Below are 17,355 nucleotides of genomic sequence, written 5' to 3'. Positions count from 1 at the left end.
CTTTTACTCAACACCATTTTTATTTATTCAATCAATCTAAATATATACATGTATGCTATTCTTGTTTCTCTGCCTCTTTTCTTTTTATGACGAGAGGGGGAGAGAGAGAAAGAGAGAAAGAGAGAACTATAAAATTCAAGGTGATGTCCGAGGTGCGGTTTGAAATGCACGATGTTTCATCGAAGATCTAAAAGCGAGTTTTCCTTGTTTTTTTAATGATACGCATATAGAATTTTTACTTCGAATGTATTCGAGGTTACGAAAGATCAACAGTTATCGTCTTCTATTTCATTTTATTTTATATCATCTATTATTCCTCTTTATCGTGTTTCTACGAATATTTATTCCGTCATTTTCCTGTAAGAAATTTCTATTTATTTTTTCTGTTTTTTTCTTTTGACTTCTTCAACAAACAATCGATAAGTAGATAAACTAGCCTGATCGTAAGAGAATGCACGCGTAAATTAACTTATCTTGTTAAGATCCTATGTAGTAACGTGAGAATCTCGAAGGATCTTTTAGTCAATTCCTCATGACTCAGCGGCGGTTATTTGTTCGATTCTTCTTCTTCTTCTTTCTCCTTCCCTTCATCATCTTTCTCTACTATTCAACTTTCTTCTCACGGCAGAGAAATAACTTGAGTGCAATAAACTTATGTCCTTCCTTACGTAATAATAGTCTTTTTTCTTTCCTCTTTTTATATCCCCTCTTTAACTTTATAGATTTTCATTCGTGTGCGTGTACGTTTAAGTTTATGCAAGAACAAAGGCTTTGAAAACCTTTCTTTATTTCTTATATTTTCTCTCTTTCCATAATAACGTCTCATATTTAGATGTTTATAAATAAATTAAAGTTAAAAGAGAAAGATAGAACCCAGACGCCTATCTGTTCTTATCGTTATATCTTAAATTGAGATAAAACATTTATTATTACTATTCTATGAGGAAAGAATGAAAAAAAAAGAAGAATTAGAAAATGTTATTGGTTACTGAAGATCGATAGCTTAATTGACCTTAACGATAAACATGGAAATTTTGATTACATATTACAGTTCGACATTATCGTGTCGAGAAAACATTCATCTTGTTTCGTTAGTTGTAAGCATGCCAATGCCAATGAAAAAAGTGCATTTAAAATTGTTATATCAAGTGGGATTTATTGAATCGAAGAGTTGGATAAATTCGAAGTCTTAGCGACTCTAAGCGAGAGTGCAATGTCAAAAGTTCATCATAATTTTCTTTAATATTCTTTACTAGTTCGGTCCTTTTCATAACAACGGCAAGTTTCTTTCTACGAAAGTTAATATCTTTTTTTCTCGGAGAGTTCTGTGTTTGAAAAGAAAATTCTCGATTTTTCAGTTTAATTCTTTCGATTTCGTTCGTTAATCTTTCGTTACTCTCTCGCCAATATATTATATCTTTCGTGATTTTCTTGAGTCGTTCTCTTTCGATATCCAATAGTTTCTCGTATCGCTGAAATTTTCATATTTGTTATCGATTTTGCTCGTTGGAACATACAAAAAAGTGTGTTAACAACTCACCTCTGCCATGGCGCGCGTATTGCTTTCGATTTCCTTGTACTCCTTCCACGGATTCTTTGCGATCGGAAGTTCCCTCAAATATTTCTGTAATTCCTTCGTTATCTGAATAATAAAATACGAAAATAAAATAATCACATATACACAGATATATATTACGATTATTACTTGCGAAGGTATATATATATGTATGTATGTATATATATGTATATGTATATGTATATGTATTGTGTATGTATATGTATATGTGTATGTATATGTGTATGTGTATGTATATGTATATGTATATGTATATGTATATGTATATGTATATGTATATGTATATGTATATGTATATGTATATGTATATGTATATGTATATGTATATGTATATGTATATGTATATGTATATGTATATGTATATGTATATGTATATGTATATGTATATGTATATGTATATGTATATGTATATGTATATGTATATGTATATGTATATGTATATGTATATGTATATGTATATGTATATGTATATGTATATGTATATGTATATGTATATGTATATGTATATGTATATGTATATTTACTGACTTTGACTTCGTTAATGCTTTTTGATTCCTCTTGAAGATACTTCAATGAATATCGTAGACTCTCGTGTCGGCATTTTTGATAAGATATTCTCCTCCGTAAATCAACAGACTTCTTGATAGCCTTCAACTTTTGTTCATCAGCTTTCTTGATTTCTTCGTTCATGGAGAGAAATTCTCGTCGTGATATCAAAACGACGTCCGTGAAATCATCGAGACCTTGACCTTGAATAGGTACCTCAACTTGTCTCATCTTCATCACTAACTGTATCTCCCTGTCCTCGACGTACTGAGAAAATTCTATTTCTTGTTTATCCAATTCCGCTTTTGATTGGTGTAACTCATTTTGCACGGTTAGTTTGCTTCTATAATAGAAGGCCAAAGTTTGCTCAGCTTCGGCCAATTCTACAACACAGCATCTGACCTTCGAAATTTCGCGAACTTATTACAGTAAAATCGCTTGTTATCGATGTCGATTATATACCTTCAAATTAGGCTATTATCCGTAATTTATTCGTTCATAAGAACTTTTTTCTTTATTAAAAAAATAAAAAAAGCTCGTTTCGAATTTTTATTAACGATTCAATGTTTATATCAAAATAAATGTATCCTTATCAATTAAATAATTAAGCGATTTTTTTATTCTTAACAAGATGCATAGTTTTGAAAAATCATTGATTTGAACGAATCGACGTGGTAATATACAAATAGACGTTCTAATTATTCCTTATATCTTGAAAACAATATATAATTTTGAAAAACATTGATTCCAATGAATCCAATTTCCCTGAATGCGGTAATACAAACAGGCTGTTAATTAGACATGATAATACGAATAGACTATTAATCAGATATGATAATACAAATAAACTGTTAATCAGACATGATAATACAAATAGATTATTCTAATCTTAACTTATATTTTCAAAACTACAAAAAAATTTCAATTTAAACAAATCGATTAATTTAAACAAAAGATAATAGAAAGACTTTCTAATCTTACCTTCATTTCGATCTCGATCTTCGATCTTCTCAATTTACACATAGTTTTCCAATGAGTATCATCTATCAACGATGATACGTTATCTGGTATAGAATCGAGAGCTTGAAGATTTCGAAGAAAATTCGTACACTCGATCGGCAAAATTTCGGATTTTTCGTTGGTGATTACACATTTTCCGAGTTCTGTTAGATACGTGACAGATGTACAAGCAAGATTACCTATTCTTGGTCTTTTTTTGTAATGCCTGAATAAGTGTTCAATCTTCTGTTGTTTCAGATCACCGAACTCACTACGAAACTTTCCTTCGAGGGCTTTATCACGTTTAACAAGACTTTCGTATCGATTTTTCAACTCGTTAATGATCGTTTCAAAGAGCAAACAATCCTGCGCGAGTTTATGAATCTTATCCGTGATACTAGCAACTTGTTCCGTTTTGAAACGTGCGATTTTGGTACTTTCGTCGCATATACGATGACATCTACGTAACTCTCGAAGTCTTACAAGTTTCTCTTGAAGAATCGAAGAATCCATAGCTATCTTGATTGTCTCGAAATTTTTTAGTTTCTCGTCAAAGGCCATAAAGCTCTTCGTTATCTTATCTGCACGGAACTACGAATGGATTTATTAGAAATATGACTATTGATCTCGAGAAAATGGATCGACAATAAATAATCACTGACCCTTTGTTTCCTTCATTTCTGTTTCCAAAATAGATCGATATTTTTCTCGTTCCGATTGCATACGTTCCATTTTAATTTTATACGATTCGATAGATTTTATATCTTCCGAAGTAAACTTGAAGGGTGGTTTGTTTTCCAATAAACAAGTTGGTTTGGGAATATCTTTTTTTATTTCATCTTCCCATCTAAAAGAGTTTTACGAATAAAAAAAGAAAATAAATAAATAAATAAAAGAAAAAAAATTTATTTTCAAATAAATCTCTTTGATATAACCATATTTGTTATTAATGCTTACCTAAGTTCTAAGACACCATCCATCATCTTTTCTAAAGCTTCCGCATAGAAATCGTAATCCTTCGAAAAGAATTTTAAATTAGATTCCTCGAAATTTTCTTTCTCCTCGTCAATAGATTCGTTTTGTGAATGCACGTAAGGTATGGTCGACAATTCATTGTTCTCAATCGTAATGACATAATCGGGTATTTCGGAATGATGCCAAATCGGTATTATCGAGGGCTCGATTGCACACTTTTTTTCAAACATCATATTTATCTCTGAAGCACAACATTTTAATCTCTCTTCGTGTTTCTTCGCCACTTCCACTTCTCGTTCTTTTAACAATCTCATTTCATCGAAACGTTCGTTGAAGTGATTCTAAATGAAGAGAAACAATGTTTGATAAAACTGCGCGACAAAAAAAAAAGGAAAAACAATAAAATAATGTTTGATTTGCTAAATGAAAAGTTTACATTCTTGTTTATATTTCGTACAGAAATATCATCAGTTTCAAAAATATCATTGATATCAAGTTTTAAAAAACTTTTTAATAACCTTTGATATAAAATTGTTTCTTGACAACATTATATATTTCGTTCATGGAAAATAATACTTGTAATCGAAATAAACAGTCAATGAGCTGTAAAATTTTCGAATTCAACGAATTGTCAGTTTTGAGAAATTTGTATCAATAGATGATAACATTAGCGAAGTGTGAAATTTTTCGTAAAATTCGATAAAAGTATAAAGCAAATGTATCAGAGAGTAATAAGATCATATATATGGTGAACGGATATTTCAGAGGACTAATCACAAAAGCGGAGAAAAATGTTCAAAAATGAATTAAGTATAATTAAAAAGAGTTCGTTGTGTTCGATGAAACATAGCAAACAGGTGAATGCTTCATCATGCATTCAACGGTTCTATCATTGTCTCTATCCAAATGTTACTTTTCATCCATCACCGAATTTTTAATTAGGATTCTTGTTGTTTCACAAATCCCTCTCCAAACTCCCCTTCTCTATTTACCAAATCTGTGATCTGCTGGCTTCTTTCTTCTTTCCTCCAAATTGAAATATAATTTGAAGTGTTATTAATGCGAATAACATCCAAAGAACTGACCAGATGGATATTAAAGAATCAAGTAAATCAAGTTTTCAGTGATATCGACGACAATAGAAAATGTTTTTTCTAAAATTATTTCTGAAACGTTTTTAACGCTTTACTGAGCTTTACGGAGAAAATTTCGAAAAACTAGCTGTATAGTATATAAAGTGACTGGATCATTTGTTTATGATTAAACAATTTAGAATAAATGTTTAGAACAAATGATAGAACCAAAGTTTGAAATCAGTGTTTAATGAATGATTAAAGTTAATGAAAACTTAGTTAATTTTATTGCGATGAAATAAAATTTTCTGTTATTATTAAATAGTGCCATTAATTTTTTATTAAAGAACTAATTGATCTTTGATTAGTTTCTAGTCAATGTTAGAATGATATTTCAAGAGAGGAATTGTTTATTTTAGTATAGATAAAGTTCATTTTCTTTTAATTCCGCGCGGGTTTCAATTAATCTTTACAAACACGATAGCCAATACGTGGAGTAAGTGTAACAATTTGATGATAAATTTCATCGCATCCTAAGCATCTTTCAAAAAGATTTGCAAATATACAGCTTTAGATATTTTTAAATATTTGAAAAATACTGTTTTATTTGTCAAAATAACGTATTAGAAAATTTTTTTCAAAATTCACGTATTAGAAAAATTTTTTCCTTAATTTTTACTTTTTCTGTTCTATTTTAAAAAATATCATTACATCATTTGACATTAAAGTGTTAATAAAATTAAAAAAAATATTGTGTCGCATGTTAGATAAATATTGTCTTACTATCTATTAATTTTTTTTAAGTTATACATTGTTATCTAAATAAATTTCATTAATGGTTTCATTATTGATAAGTGGTTTATCTCACTGATTGTTTAAAATGTATCAATTATTGATTTTTAAAAAATCTATCTAAATAAAACTATTTAAAATTAAACCCACAATGGAGAAATCAAAGAAAGTTGTCGAATTATCTTGAAAAAATAACATTGTATATACTAACATAATAAGAGTCAAAATTAAACATACAAGTCTAACAAATGAGTGCTTAATAAAAAAGAAAAATATGCAACAAAATTTGAACATATACATAATAAATATTATAAATTGAAACGTATATATATATATATGTATATATATATATATATATATATATATACATGTACATGATATATAATAAACACAAATTTGACATAATATATAACAAATATTCGAAAATAATATAAAGTGGTTGAACTACTCTGAAGATAATAATATGGTTTTGTAAATTTCTTTCAAGTACGAAATTTTCTAATAATAATTCCATTACTGTTTTGTGACACTCCATATAAAGTTATTATCTTGAAATAATGATGCAAATGATATTTTTGAAATCAGTGCCTTAACTATATATCCAAGAATAATTTTTAAAACTTTGTAGGTATCAAATTGTTTGTTGCACAATGTAATGAGAATAATTAATTTCAGATGCTTCGTCACATTACCACTTACCATCAATAAGTACTCTCGATTTCTAATAACGCTAATTTTATCAAGGTCATTGAGCGATTGTTTTAATTGGTGAGTTAATTTAATTGTCTCATTTTTAATCCATTTGTGAGTGCTTGTTCCTGATAGGAGGAATCTTTCGTCACTATTTGCCGATTCATAAAATCGATCTATCGTATTAAGTTCGTGTCTCATATTTCTTTCGACAGTTACTTTATTCGCGTTTTCATTATCCGAAACAGTACTTTCAGAAGATTGATATTCCTCCAGTCTAATCGAGATAAAACGTAAAATGATGTTCATTTTGTAAAAAAAAAAGAAATATATATATATATATATATATATATATATATATATATTATAGATACCTGGAAATGATATCAAGTATCTCCATCGAATATCCTTCCGACATTCGAAAATCATCTATATCTACGTTAACTATACTCAAAGGATAATTTTTAACAATAACGTCATTAAATATGGATCTTAGTTGGCAAGCGTTAACGTGTTCACGATCCCAAAATGTTTTTCTTAAATATTGACAAGCGGTATTCCGTGCTTCAATTTCTTCGTCGTAAAATTTTTTCAATTCTTCACGTTCTAATCTGGCCCTTTCAATTTTATACTTTCTATATTCCATATCCAAATCGTAGGAAGAAATCGGTAAACGTGCGTGTATCGTTTCTTTTTCGTTCGAATCAAGCAAAAGTTTAATTTTGTTCTTCAATTTGTTTAATTCCAACAGGATCGTTCGTCGAGCTAACGTCCCTTCTCTCATTTCTTGTTCCCATTGAATTTTTTGAACATTCTCCAAATAAGTGTCTCGTCCTTCATTGTACAATTTATTGTTAATCTCGAAGACAACGTTGAAGGAATTCAAGAAACGTGAATCTGCTTCGATCGAGATCGTTTCGACGTAGTGACGACTGAAAAAAAGTGGAAATAATCAATATCCAAGCCAAGATGACGTTAATAAAACGTGTGCATTTGTGTGCATGAGTACCATAACTTGCTAGCTATCAGATCGCCATTTTTTCCGAGCGATACGATCGTCTCGTTGATTGTCGTAGCTGACCTAATACCACACTCGTTTCGATGATGGGCCATAAAAATAGCAAGGATCCTTCGAATATTCTTATTATCTCGTATTACGATCAGACCGTCGTATCCAAAAGTCATGATACGATCACGATCTACGTATACTTCAATATTTTTTAATTCATGCATCGTCGGCAATGCTTCCGTTAGGACGAGATCGTTAAAATCATTCTGAAATGATTATTATATTTTTATGATTTGAAAATATCGCATATATTTGTTTGTTCTTTTTTTTATTTTTCTTTTTTTACTTCAACAAATACTGCCCCAATACCTGTATCTCCATTCGATGCAATTGTTTAGACAAATAAGGTATACCTATAATATCTACATTTCTTCTTGGACCATATTGCAACGATTTAAAATGATTTAACAAATCTATTATACATTCTATTTTCTCTTCGATATTCTCTTTGACTTTGCATACGTACAATATTAATTTATTTCCTGTCATAACATTTGTCCTTGTCATAAGGAGAATCAAGATTTTTATAACGTCATCGTTTCGATCGTATATGAGAAAATCAATTATCTGATCAAACGAATTGAAATCTTATTATTGTAGAACTACGAACGAATATTTATTATATGACGATTTACTTGGATTTTTGTCGTGAGTACACCAACGAAACTCAAATCACCATTGTTGATATTTTTCCCAATGACAAATATGCGTCCAACCGTGGAATTTGCAATTCCCATAAATTTTCCTTCGCTAGAAAATTTCATTCTATCTAATGAAATTTTGTCCAAATGAAAGCACGTTAAGATTTTCGGTTCATTCGTGGAAACATTGATGAACAAACAATTTCCTGTAATGCTGCTAGTAGAAATTATCGGCAAGTTCGGATGTGTCTTAACACAAACAACTGTTAGAGATATACAAAAAAAAGAAAAATAAATATAAGTACTTTTGAAGTTGTGATGGCTTTAAAAAAAACGAAAAAAAAGAAAATGTCATAAGACTTGATTGACCTTGACCATGCAGTTTCAAAGCAAGTTTTTTCTCAACTTGTCCTGTGGAGGAATTGATAATATTCAAATAATCAAATTCATCAATAGCAACCAAATAAGAGAATTGTGATCCTATCGTTACAATCTCTTTGTACTTGATACCATCCATATAAATAATTTCAAAACGTGGAACATAATCGTGTAACATAGTAATCTCCGTGATTCGTCCGGTCTCGTCATGAAGAAATAGGCTATCCCTTTGATTATGCGCTTTAGCTCGAATGGGTAGCTCGCATTTGTTATTATTTAGAGACCATACTTTTTGCCAGGATTCTTTCAAATCTCTGACAAATGATTTTCTATAAAACTAGAAAAACATACAAACTGAAAACACAACATAAAAAAAAAAGAAAAACAAAACTTGTTATTGGTATTGATATAAACATGACTTACTGCGATTTCACTTATTCGTGTATTAACGAGAAACAAGCCATTTTTAAAAGCAACAGCGAAAGGATAACGATCATCGTGCATTGTTTGAGAGTTCGAATCTCTTTCTATGAGAACGTTTCGATTGCTACCGTCGGCGCTTATCGAGTAAACTTTGGAAAACTCGTCGCAGAGCAAGAGATTACCATCGTTTGTCCAACAAACGGAGGTTAATTTGTTTTTGAGAGATTTGATTTCTATCGGGTATAAGGTGACGATTTTCGAACACACACACATTCGATAAACGGCAAGTTTACCGGTGGTTCGTGCAAATTGCGCTATTGCGTGAGGAGAAAATGGCGAACATCTGGAAACAAAACACAATGAGCGAGACAAAATTATTATTAAACGTTACAATTTCATTGTTTGCTCGTTTAATGGCTAGGAATAATTACGCGATAGTTTGAACGAAATCCTCTAATTTGGTATTTTTAACGAAAACTTTATCACCAGTTTGCCATAGCCAAACGACAAGTTGAAAATTTGGAAAACTTGTCAATCCTATAAAGTAATCTGTACCGGCAAAGGTACATGATAAATAACCGTTCGTTTCTTCTGTGCTCGTACAGGAAGAGATTTTATGAATCCTCGGATAAGTAAATATTCTAATAGTGGGATTAGATTGTTTATCTGCTACGGAAAACACCGGTACAGTCTGTAATAAAAGAGTACTCCCTCATATTTATCACTTAACTTGAATACGATCGAATTGGATGCAACCCGTTTTACATGAATGAGGAAATGGAATGACTGTGAAAAGGGGCAATGAGAATTTATCGAAGCGAGAAATTAAACTATGCGAAATTCGTTACCGTGTGTCCCGATAAATTCGATATACCAGTGCCTCTAGTTTGATCGTCGAACAATTCGATTCTTTTCTCCCTTGTGTTCACATTGATGAAACGAACGTGCAAACCGGAAGCTGTTGCGAGGATATCCTTTCCAACGAATACGAAGTCACGGATCTCTCCGAATTTTATCCATCTAATTGTGAACACGAGAATTATTAATTATATAAAACTGAAAAAAAAAAACAATTAATATCGCGTTGATACCTACTTCGTTTGCATCGTTGTATAATCCATTTTTCCAAATTTTTATATACAAAAATAATATATTACTTTGCAAAAGATAGTTTTCTGAAGATGTTGCGTCAATAGCGTCCTCTTATTCTAACTCCTCGTACTTTGGTTGCTTAGAAACGTTCTCGCCGGTCATCGATTAACGGGAAGTGACAAAATTAAGCCTGAACATTATCATTCTCTATTTTCGATCAAATTTCAGGGATTTTTACTTCACGAAAATTGTATTTCATTTCGATGTATTTTCAAATCATATTTTCATTTCCGTTTAATTTCGTTAAAAACATGTTACTACCGGTTTCGTCGGTTGATCCAAATTTCTTACTTATTCTCATGAAAATATATTCGTTCGTATGCAATATTATTCTCTCATTTTACGACCGAAATAAATACGTGAAACTTTTCGTTGATTTGACATAGTCCGGCAAATGAATACGACGAAGTATGATATTTTCTTTTTTTTTCTTTTATTTAACCTCGTTATTAAACATGTCAATTTGAATCGTTGAGACGTATAAAAATAAGTAAAGTTTATGAATTTTCTTTGGAGATAATTACTAAATGAAAAACTGGAATTTTTTTGAAATATAAAAATCATAAGTTTCAGCTTCGTGTTTCAATTTTTTTAAGTCAACATGTTACAAAGTGACGAAGTTAATCGTTTCTTTTAAAATCTCACTTTCTACTATATAGATTGCTGGCTGACATTATTGGAAAGGACATCTGAAGTAAAAGATTCCGGTAGAAATGTAAAATGTAACGTAAGAATTTTCCAAATCTTCAATTGTTACATATGTTCATTTATCAGAAATGACAATAATTTGACATGAAAAAAATCTGTTTAAGAAACAAATCAATTTCAAATATTAATGTTCAATAATGTATTAATAAATAATTGAAATATTGACAAAAAATAAATCGTAAGCTACACTGTAGAATACTTTACGTAGAACATTTTCTTTAAATTCGAAGAAAATTGGACCTGTAATAATATAAATTTTGTCTAGGCCAATTCGAAAAATACAGTTTCGAGAAAAACATAAAAGAAGTTTTAATAATATAATTCATTTATCTACACATTACTATAATTTCTCAAAAATGTCAAAATTGCGAAAAACTTTTTCGACGGAACGTTGAATATATTTGAAACATTAAAAAAGTAAAATAAAAAAGAGAAAAAGAAGATAATCAATGTTTTCGAATCGTCAGACTTAATCTCTTAATCATTAAGAAACAAAAATAAATCCATATGGTCAAATCAAGTGCTTATTGTTATTGTAAACAATAATGCTGCAAAATATATGCAAGTAATAGAGGTAAGTGTGTCGTTGGATCGATGAATTGTGGGAGGTTCTACAGATAGTAGGACCGTTATCGACAGTATCGTTCAGTACATAATAATGGGCCAACACCTTTCGACTCGACAATTTTCTTCGTACGATTTCGAATGGAATTTTCTCATTGACACCGAACGTTCGATATTTTTGGTAGCACCTTTTCCTTTTCGCTCACGTGATTGACAAAAAAGAAACAAAATAGAAATTGCAGAACGAACCAAGAAAAAATCACGTGGACGACAACGTTTCTGGAACGAAAGCAGAAAGAAATTTCAAGTATGCGTCAGTATGAAAGACAAGAAGAGTTTTAAGTTCGATAGCAAGAACGCTGATGGGACCAGTAACCTAATAAAACGCTACGTTTCTACCCCTTCCTAATGTCTCTGACTTATATAGCCGAATCGAACGTGATGATTTTTAATTCACTGCCATTTATCGAGCTGTGCACAATGACTCTTACAAGTATTTTGTGAGTTTTCTGACTCGGTTCAGTTTTTACTCGTGTTCCTTTCTTGGTTCATTTGAGTTCATTTTCTTGGGATATTCGAACGAACAAGAAAACAGTTGTGCAAAGGTGAGATTATTATTATATATTTTTCGTAACTGGTCTTTCTCGTATCTCTGATAAATTTTTATGTTTATATAATTGATTAATATCAAAAATTTTGACACGAAAAAATGTTAGAATTTGTAGAATGTAGAAAAGCTCTTCGTATAAATAATTATTTCTTTCTGAATATATCTAATGTTCATTAGATCCAAATTGTTACGTCTAATTGATATTAACGTTTGAACATTCGACACGTTTTGTAGAATCGTTTTGTTAAAATTTATTACTTTTTGATTCGCTGAAGATAAATCGATTTAAACAATATACGAGATATGATTGTTACAGTTGATAATATTTTATTTCATGTCATGTAAATAAAGAAAGGAATATTATCTTCAAATGAGAGCACGTGTAAATTATATTAAATTAATATAGTACCTTTTTATATGATAATTCTTCATAATTATAATTACATTGTTGCAAAATATACATATATAATTACCGCCGCCATGTCCTTAGTAAACACAACATATATAACGCAGTCTCCTTAAATTTTTATTTCTTACATTTAAATTTTATTATTTTAATGTTATTGTTACTATAAAATATTACTAAATTTTTTTATTTTTATTACTTTTTTAAATAATATTATCATATTATTTTGTTCATCGTTTTATTTTTACATTTTAATTTTTTACGAAATATTATGCAAATATTACTTTAATATTAATATAAATTAATTATTTTAATTTAAAATATTAATATAATAATGCACTTATTAAAGTAATCGGGCATTTAAACCTTGACAAAAAAAAGATAAAGAATTATTTTAAAGAAGTAATTCGATCGATTATAATTTAGCAGATTCTTTAGCGAAAAATTTAGCGATTAAAAAATCATGTTTTCATTTTATTTTGATAATAATACGTACGAAATTGTATTCAATTATTCTCCAAAAAAGAGCAACGTCCGCTACTTATTTCCTATGCACGACGGTCAACAGGATATTTCGTATTCAGGAGGAGAAAATCAACGTCACTTAGGAGTCTTCTCGCGTGACACTTTCATGTTCTCGTGATTCCCCACTTCCTATTAATATGGCGCGACAGGGTGAACGTTAATACTAGTTAATACGATAAACAAATCTAAATTTCTCCATTCGTTTTCAGCAGGTCGATCGATCATGAACAGTATCAAAATGACATCGTTAAATGAACAAAAGTGGAAAATTTTAAATACAGTCGGAATTGTATTGTTCTTAATTGGTTCGGTCGTTTCTTTGGAGCACGCCGAAACTGTGCCATCTAATCATAGAAATGTATCCGCTACATTGAACCTAATGCCAGAAGCTAGAAACTCTGAAGATCAGGATTCTAAAAATCAAACAATTCGTACTACGAACATCGACTTGACAACGGAACGATATTCGATTCAATATTCTCCGAATGTCAGCAAAGATTCGAAAAAAGTAAGGATACCTTTAACCTCTACGTCAACCGGTAATTATCACGGTTTAAGAAACGTCAAAATTTTCTCGAAGAAGGACACTTATCTGGAAGCATTAGAACATTCACATACCAGTAAAGATCCAAAGGAAGGAGTAGTACACGTGGATGTTAAGCCGATAAAATCAAAATTTAAGAGACGAGAATATATTCAAGGACCAGTTTATAAACCCGAGACCGACTACGGTGCTCCTAAAGAGCCTAACACGATTTATGGTTCTCCAAATGATTTGGGAAGTTCTTCGAAGGCGACGAAAAACTTTTACAGTTCATCAAATTCCAATAGTTTTTTCCCTAAACCTGCGGATAATTACTTGTTACCTGATCAATCTTCGATAAACTTTCACGATTACTCTGCTTATCTTAATAGTCCTCAAAATTCTTACGGTCCGCCTCAAAACAGTTATGGTACACCTCCAAATAATTACGGTCCACCTCAAAGCAATTACGGTCCACCTAATCACATATACGGAGTACCTGCTCATCCACAACAATTTGATGAATTGCCTCTGGGAAATTCGTACATGTCGCATCAGCAAGGTGAGGTGAGAGGTACCGTATTACCGAGATAAAGTGTACTTTTTCTATCTTTCTTTTTTATTATTTTCTTCAGCTTATAAATTTCGATGATTGAAAGGAGTGAGTTTTGAAAAGAAAGAAAAAAAGAAAAAAAAAATATAAATTTCCTTTTTGCAGGATATGATAGTCCAGCTGGTATACCTTACGGACATTCCAGTTCGTCTCTTATCGAGTTTCCTAGAATAGACCTTTCCTGGCCGTTCGCTTTAAAATTAAACGCCTTCACCCTAGCAAAGATTTTACTGAAGTTGGTACTCTTCAAGATGATCGTCAAATTCATCGCCGTTATTTGCTTGTTGCTCTTCATACCTAAATTAGAGATCATCAAGAAGCCCAATAAGGACGAGGCCGAGGAAGAAGGTCGTGTTCTCTTTTCGTGTAAGTCCACGTTTCTTCTCAATACAATCTCGAGTAATCTCCTTTTAACCACTGGCGTGTTACGCGAACGAACGAGTCATACTTGCTTCTGATTATGTAATCCATGAACGAGCGTTCATCTGTAAATTCAACCGGTTAGGATATTCGATCTTGCGGTTGTATGAACAGTCTTACGGATTTATTTTCGAGCGAATGCGGAGGTCGTGTTAACCTTGATTAATTGTAAATGCATTATTTTGCAAAATATACAGAGCTTTTCTTTTCTTCTTATCGATCTTATCTCGAACCCAAATGTTCAATATATACAACATATTTTATTTATTTCTCTTTTTCCTTTTATTTTCTTTTCAGCTAACACAGCCTGGGAACGATTGAACCTTTTAACCGAAGTGGTAATGAACTCCGTTGAGAAGTATACGGCGCAAAACGAAGGTAGAAACTACGAGGAGAGATCAAAAAACGACGAGGATTGCGCGACGATAATGTGTCGTCTTCGAAGAACGTTCCTTTATAAGGAATCTTGGAAGGATTACGTGGAGTTGTTTAAAAGTTACTTATTGGAAGAGAAGGAAATAATCGAAGCGAAACGATTATCGAAACGATGATTAATATGATCGTTAGAAGACATCGACGCGTTGTCAATGGTACCTAATTTATACAATTTTCGATTATTTATTTACTTATGTATTTATTTATTTAATTATTAGGATATATTAATAAACTCAACCATCTCATCATCCATGTGTGTGCGTGTGTGCGTGTATGTGTTCGAGATAAATATAAAAAATCCGACACGCTCGGATCTCATAAGTATAATAAAAAATTACAAGATAATTCGAAAATAAGGCAACGTTTTCCTCTGTTCTTCCCTCTCCCTCTCTCTCTCTCTCTCTCTCTCTCTCTTCCATCACTAATGCGATTTATCGACTAGTCGATGTAAATCCAAGCACGAGGAATGAGTATCGTCGTTCCCATATCATTTTACGTGCACACGCTCTCTACGCAGTTAGCTCAATGGCAGTCTCGTTGCGATCACCTCAAGCTTTTTCAGGTGGGGATAGCTCCAGGGAATAGGTTATAAACGTCGTAGCGGAGTATAGCGCCGTGTCAGTCTCATTTCAATAACCATCTGAAAGCGAGCTGTAACGGTAAACCGAATCGGATAATAAATATCTTATACTAAGGAGTGGATCATTGAGAACACGATGCAACTAGCTTTTGTATTGGGTGAGTCGATTAACGAGAGAGACTTGACAAAGCTTGCATGTATACGCTTACAACATATTGCAGATTTGATAAATTTGATAACGATAGGTCCCATAAGTAGGACCCATTAAAACGTTTTTGATGAGAGCAACCAAATCGTATAATTGAAAAAGTAATGCATGATAGATTAAAAAATTATTAGAAAAATATATTTCGATGAATATTCTTTTATTTAATTGTTCAATCAATGATCCCAATTTCTTTTTTCGGAAAGTTATTTTCCGTAATTGTTAAACTTGTCCAGTTTAGAAATAAATATTCTATTCTTTTTAATTTTACGTTTCGTAAGACCTTTACACGGTTATTTTTATCTCGGTTGTCTTCTGGCATCTTTGTCGCGTTAAGCGATGCCCCAAAGGCAAGAGGAATCGGCCGAACCGTGAAAGTCCTTGAGCGAAGCGACTTTACTAATCAGGCCGTACAAAGGCAGCCGCGATGATCTCGATCCAAGATGATCCTTGATTTCAATGAAGGAGTAATCATCCAATAAAAGTACGAATTAAGGCCACAAAGCTCTTCACATTCGACAACATATCACCTTCAATGCTTTTTCCGCGTAATGTCGCGGACCCTAGCGAAATATTTTGGAAAAAAGTACGATTTCGAGATGTCCGTGATCGTTATTATCTTTTTATTATTTAATCAGCGCTGGCATTCGCCATCTTGTTCGCGTTCAGCGAACGAACGACGGCTTTTCCAACCGATACGAAGGCAGGCGGTCAAAAAGAAATAAAGGAGCCAAAGGACATAAAGGAATCTGCTACAGCATCTAAGGATGTGAAGGATGCTATAAAGGCTGCCAAGGAGGCAAAAAAGAACAAGAAAGATTGCGCGAGAGAGTGCGGTACCGTTTATGATCCTATTTGCGCTCATGATCCTTCCGATGCGAATATCAAGCCCAGGACCTTTGGTACCCAATGTGCTATGGAAGTTCACAACTGTGAAATGGGATCGAGTGAGTATATCATCGAATCTAATTTGTCATTTCTTTTTTCTTCTTTTTCTTCTTTTCTTTTCAAGTTTGAAAAATTTATTCTATTTCTTACGAGAAATATAATTTATGATTAAACTTAACGAATTCATTTCCTTTCGTTCGATCAACAGAATTGGCCATGAAGAGCAAAGGCGAATGTCCTGGATCTGGTGGAGTGAGATTGTCATAAAATGAAGATGATTGAAAATGTCATTTCCTGTATCTCGATATGTGCCAGCACTATAAATTTATTATTAGTTTTTAACTCCCCTTTCGAGCTTATGCTTCCTTAGAAGCTTTTTATTGTCATCCATGCTGTCATAATTGTTGACATTACGTTATTGTTATTTAACAATTTATATCACATAATATGTATGTATATCTCGTAAAATGAAGAATATATAATTCTAATATCCAACAGTGACACGTTCATACCACTTAAAAATTATATTTTACGATTCGTTAACACAAAAAACGTACGTATGTA

General features: G+C 31.7%; 4 protein-coding genes across 6 annotated transcripts in view; 2 read left to right on the top strand and 2 right to left on the bottom strand.

Annotated features, from left to right (window-relative positions):
* LOC122635605 (transferrin-like) overlaps positions 1 to 17 on the bottom strand; it is a 1,086-nt gene extending 1,069 nt beyond the window's left edge. Inside the window, exon 1 of the mRNA XM_043825988.1 lies at positions 8 to 17. Within this exon, the coding sequence (XP_043681923.1) occupies positions 8 to 17 (10 nt within the window). The remainder of the gene's footprint in view (positions 1 to 7) is intronic.
* Positions 18 to 97: 80 nt separating this feature from the next.
* On the bottom strand, positions 98 to 10,283 carry LOC122635604 (cilia- and flagella-associated protein 43-like). Its single transcript, XM_043825987.1, has 16 exons — positions 10,258 to 10,283; positions 10,011 to 10,182; positions 9,594 to 9,853; positions 9,163 to 9,505; positions 8,731 to 9,076; positions 8,356 to 8,624; positions 8,030 to 8,287; positions 7,661 to 7,926; positions 7,026 to 7,583; positions 6,550 to 6,928; positions 4,079 to 4,437; positions 3,784 to 3,968; positions 3,104 to 3,702; positions 2,105 to 2,524; positions 1,541 to 1,642; positions 98 to 1,472 (listed from the first exon to the last, which is right to left on the bottom strand). The coding sequence occupies exons 1-16, from the start codon at positions 10,281 to 10,283 to the stop codon at positions 1,140 to 1,142; spliced, it is 4,875 nt and encodes a 1,624-aa protein (XP_043681922.1). The 3' UTR covers positions 98 to 1,139.
* A 1,314-nt stretch (positions 10,284 to 11,597) lies between these two features.
* On the top strand, positions 11,598 to 15,830 carry LOC122635394. 3 transcript variants are annotated; one of them, XM_043825573.1, is made up of 5 exons: positions 11,598 to 11,972; positions 13,336 to 13,635; positions 13,708 to 14,224; positions 14,369 to 14,629; positions 14,981 to 15,830. In XM_043825573.1, the coding sequence occupies exons 2-5, from the start codon at positions 13,351 to 13,353 to the stop codon at positions 15,232 to 15,234; spliced, it is 1,317 nt and encodes a 438-aa protein (XP_043681508.1). In that variant the 5' UTR covers positions 11,598 to 11,972; positions 13,336 to 13,350; the 3' UTR covers positions 15,235 to 15,830. The 3 variants fall into 3 exon arrangements, with proteins under 3 accessions (XP_043681508.1, XP_043681506.1, XP_043681507.1); XM_043825571.1 differs by having other exon boundaries at positions 11,599 to 11,972; positions 13,336 to 14,224; XM_043825572.1 differs by having other exon boundaries at positions 11,601 to 11,972; positions 13,336 to 14,212.
* LOC122635395 lies at positions 15,689 to 17,286 on the top strand. The gene is made up of 3 exons (XM_043825574.1): positions 15,689 to 15,856; positions 16,542 to 16,850; positions 17,000 to 17,286. Exons 1-3 carry the CDS (start codon positions 15,835 to 15,837, stop codon positions 17,056 to 17,058), a joined length of 390 nt encoding a protein of 129 aa, XP_043681509.1. The 5' UTR covers positions 15,689 to 15,834; the 3' UTR covers positions 17,059 to 17,286.
* The last annotated feature ends 69 nt before the right edge of the window (positions 17,287 to 17,355 follow it).

The sequence above is a fragment of the Vespula pensylvanica genome, chromosome 18 (genome assembly GCF_014466175.1).
Source record: "Vespula pensylvanica isolate Volc-1 chromosome 18, ASM1446617v1, whole genome shotgun sequence".
NCBI classification, from domain to species: Eukaryota; Metazoa; Arthropoda; class Insecta; order Hymenoptera; family Vespidae; genus Vespula; species Vespula pensylvanica.
The sequence above is the reverse complement of the archived record's forward strand: the minus strand, read 5'-3'. Positions and strand labels throughout refer to the sequence as shown.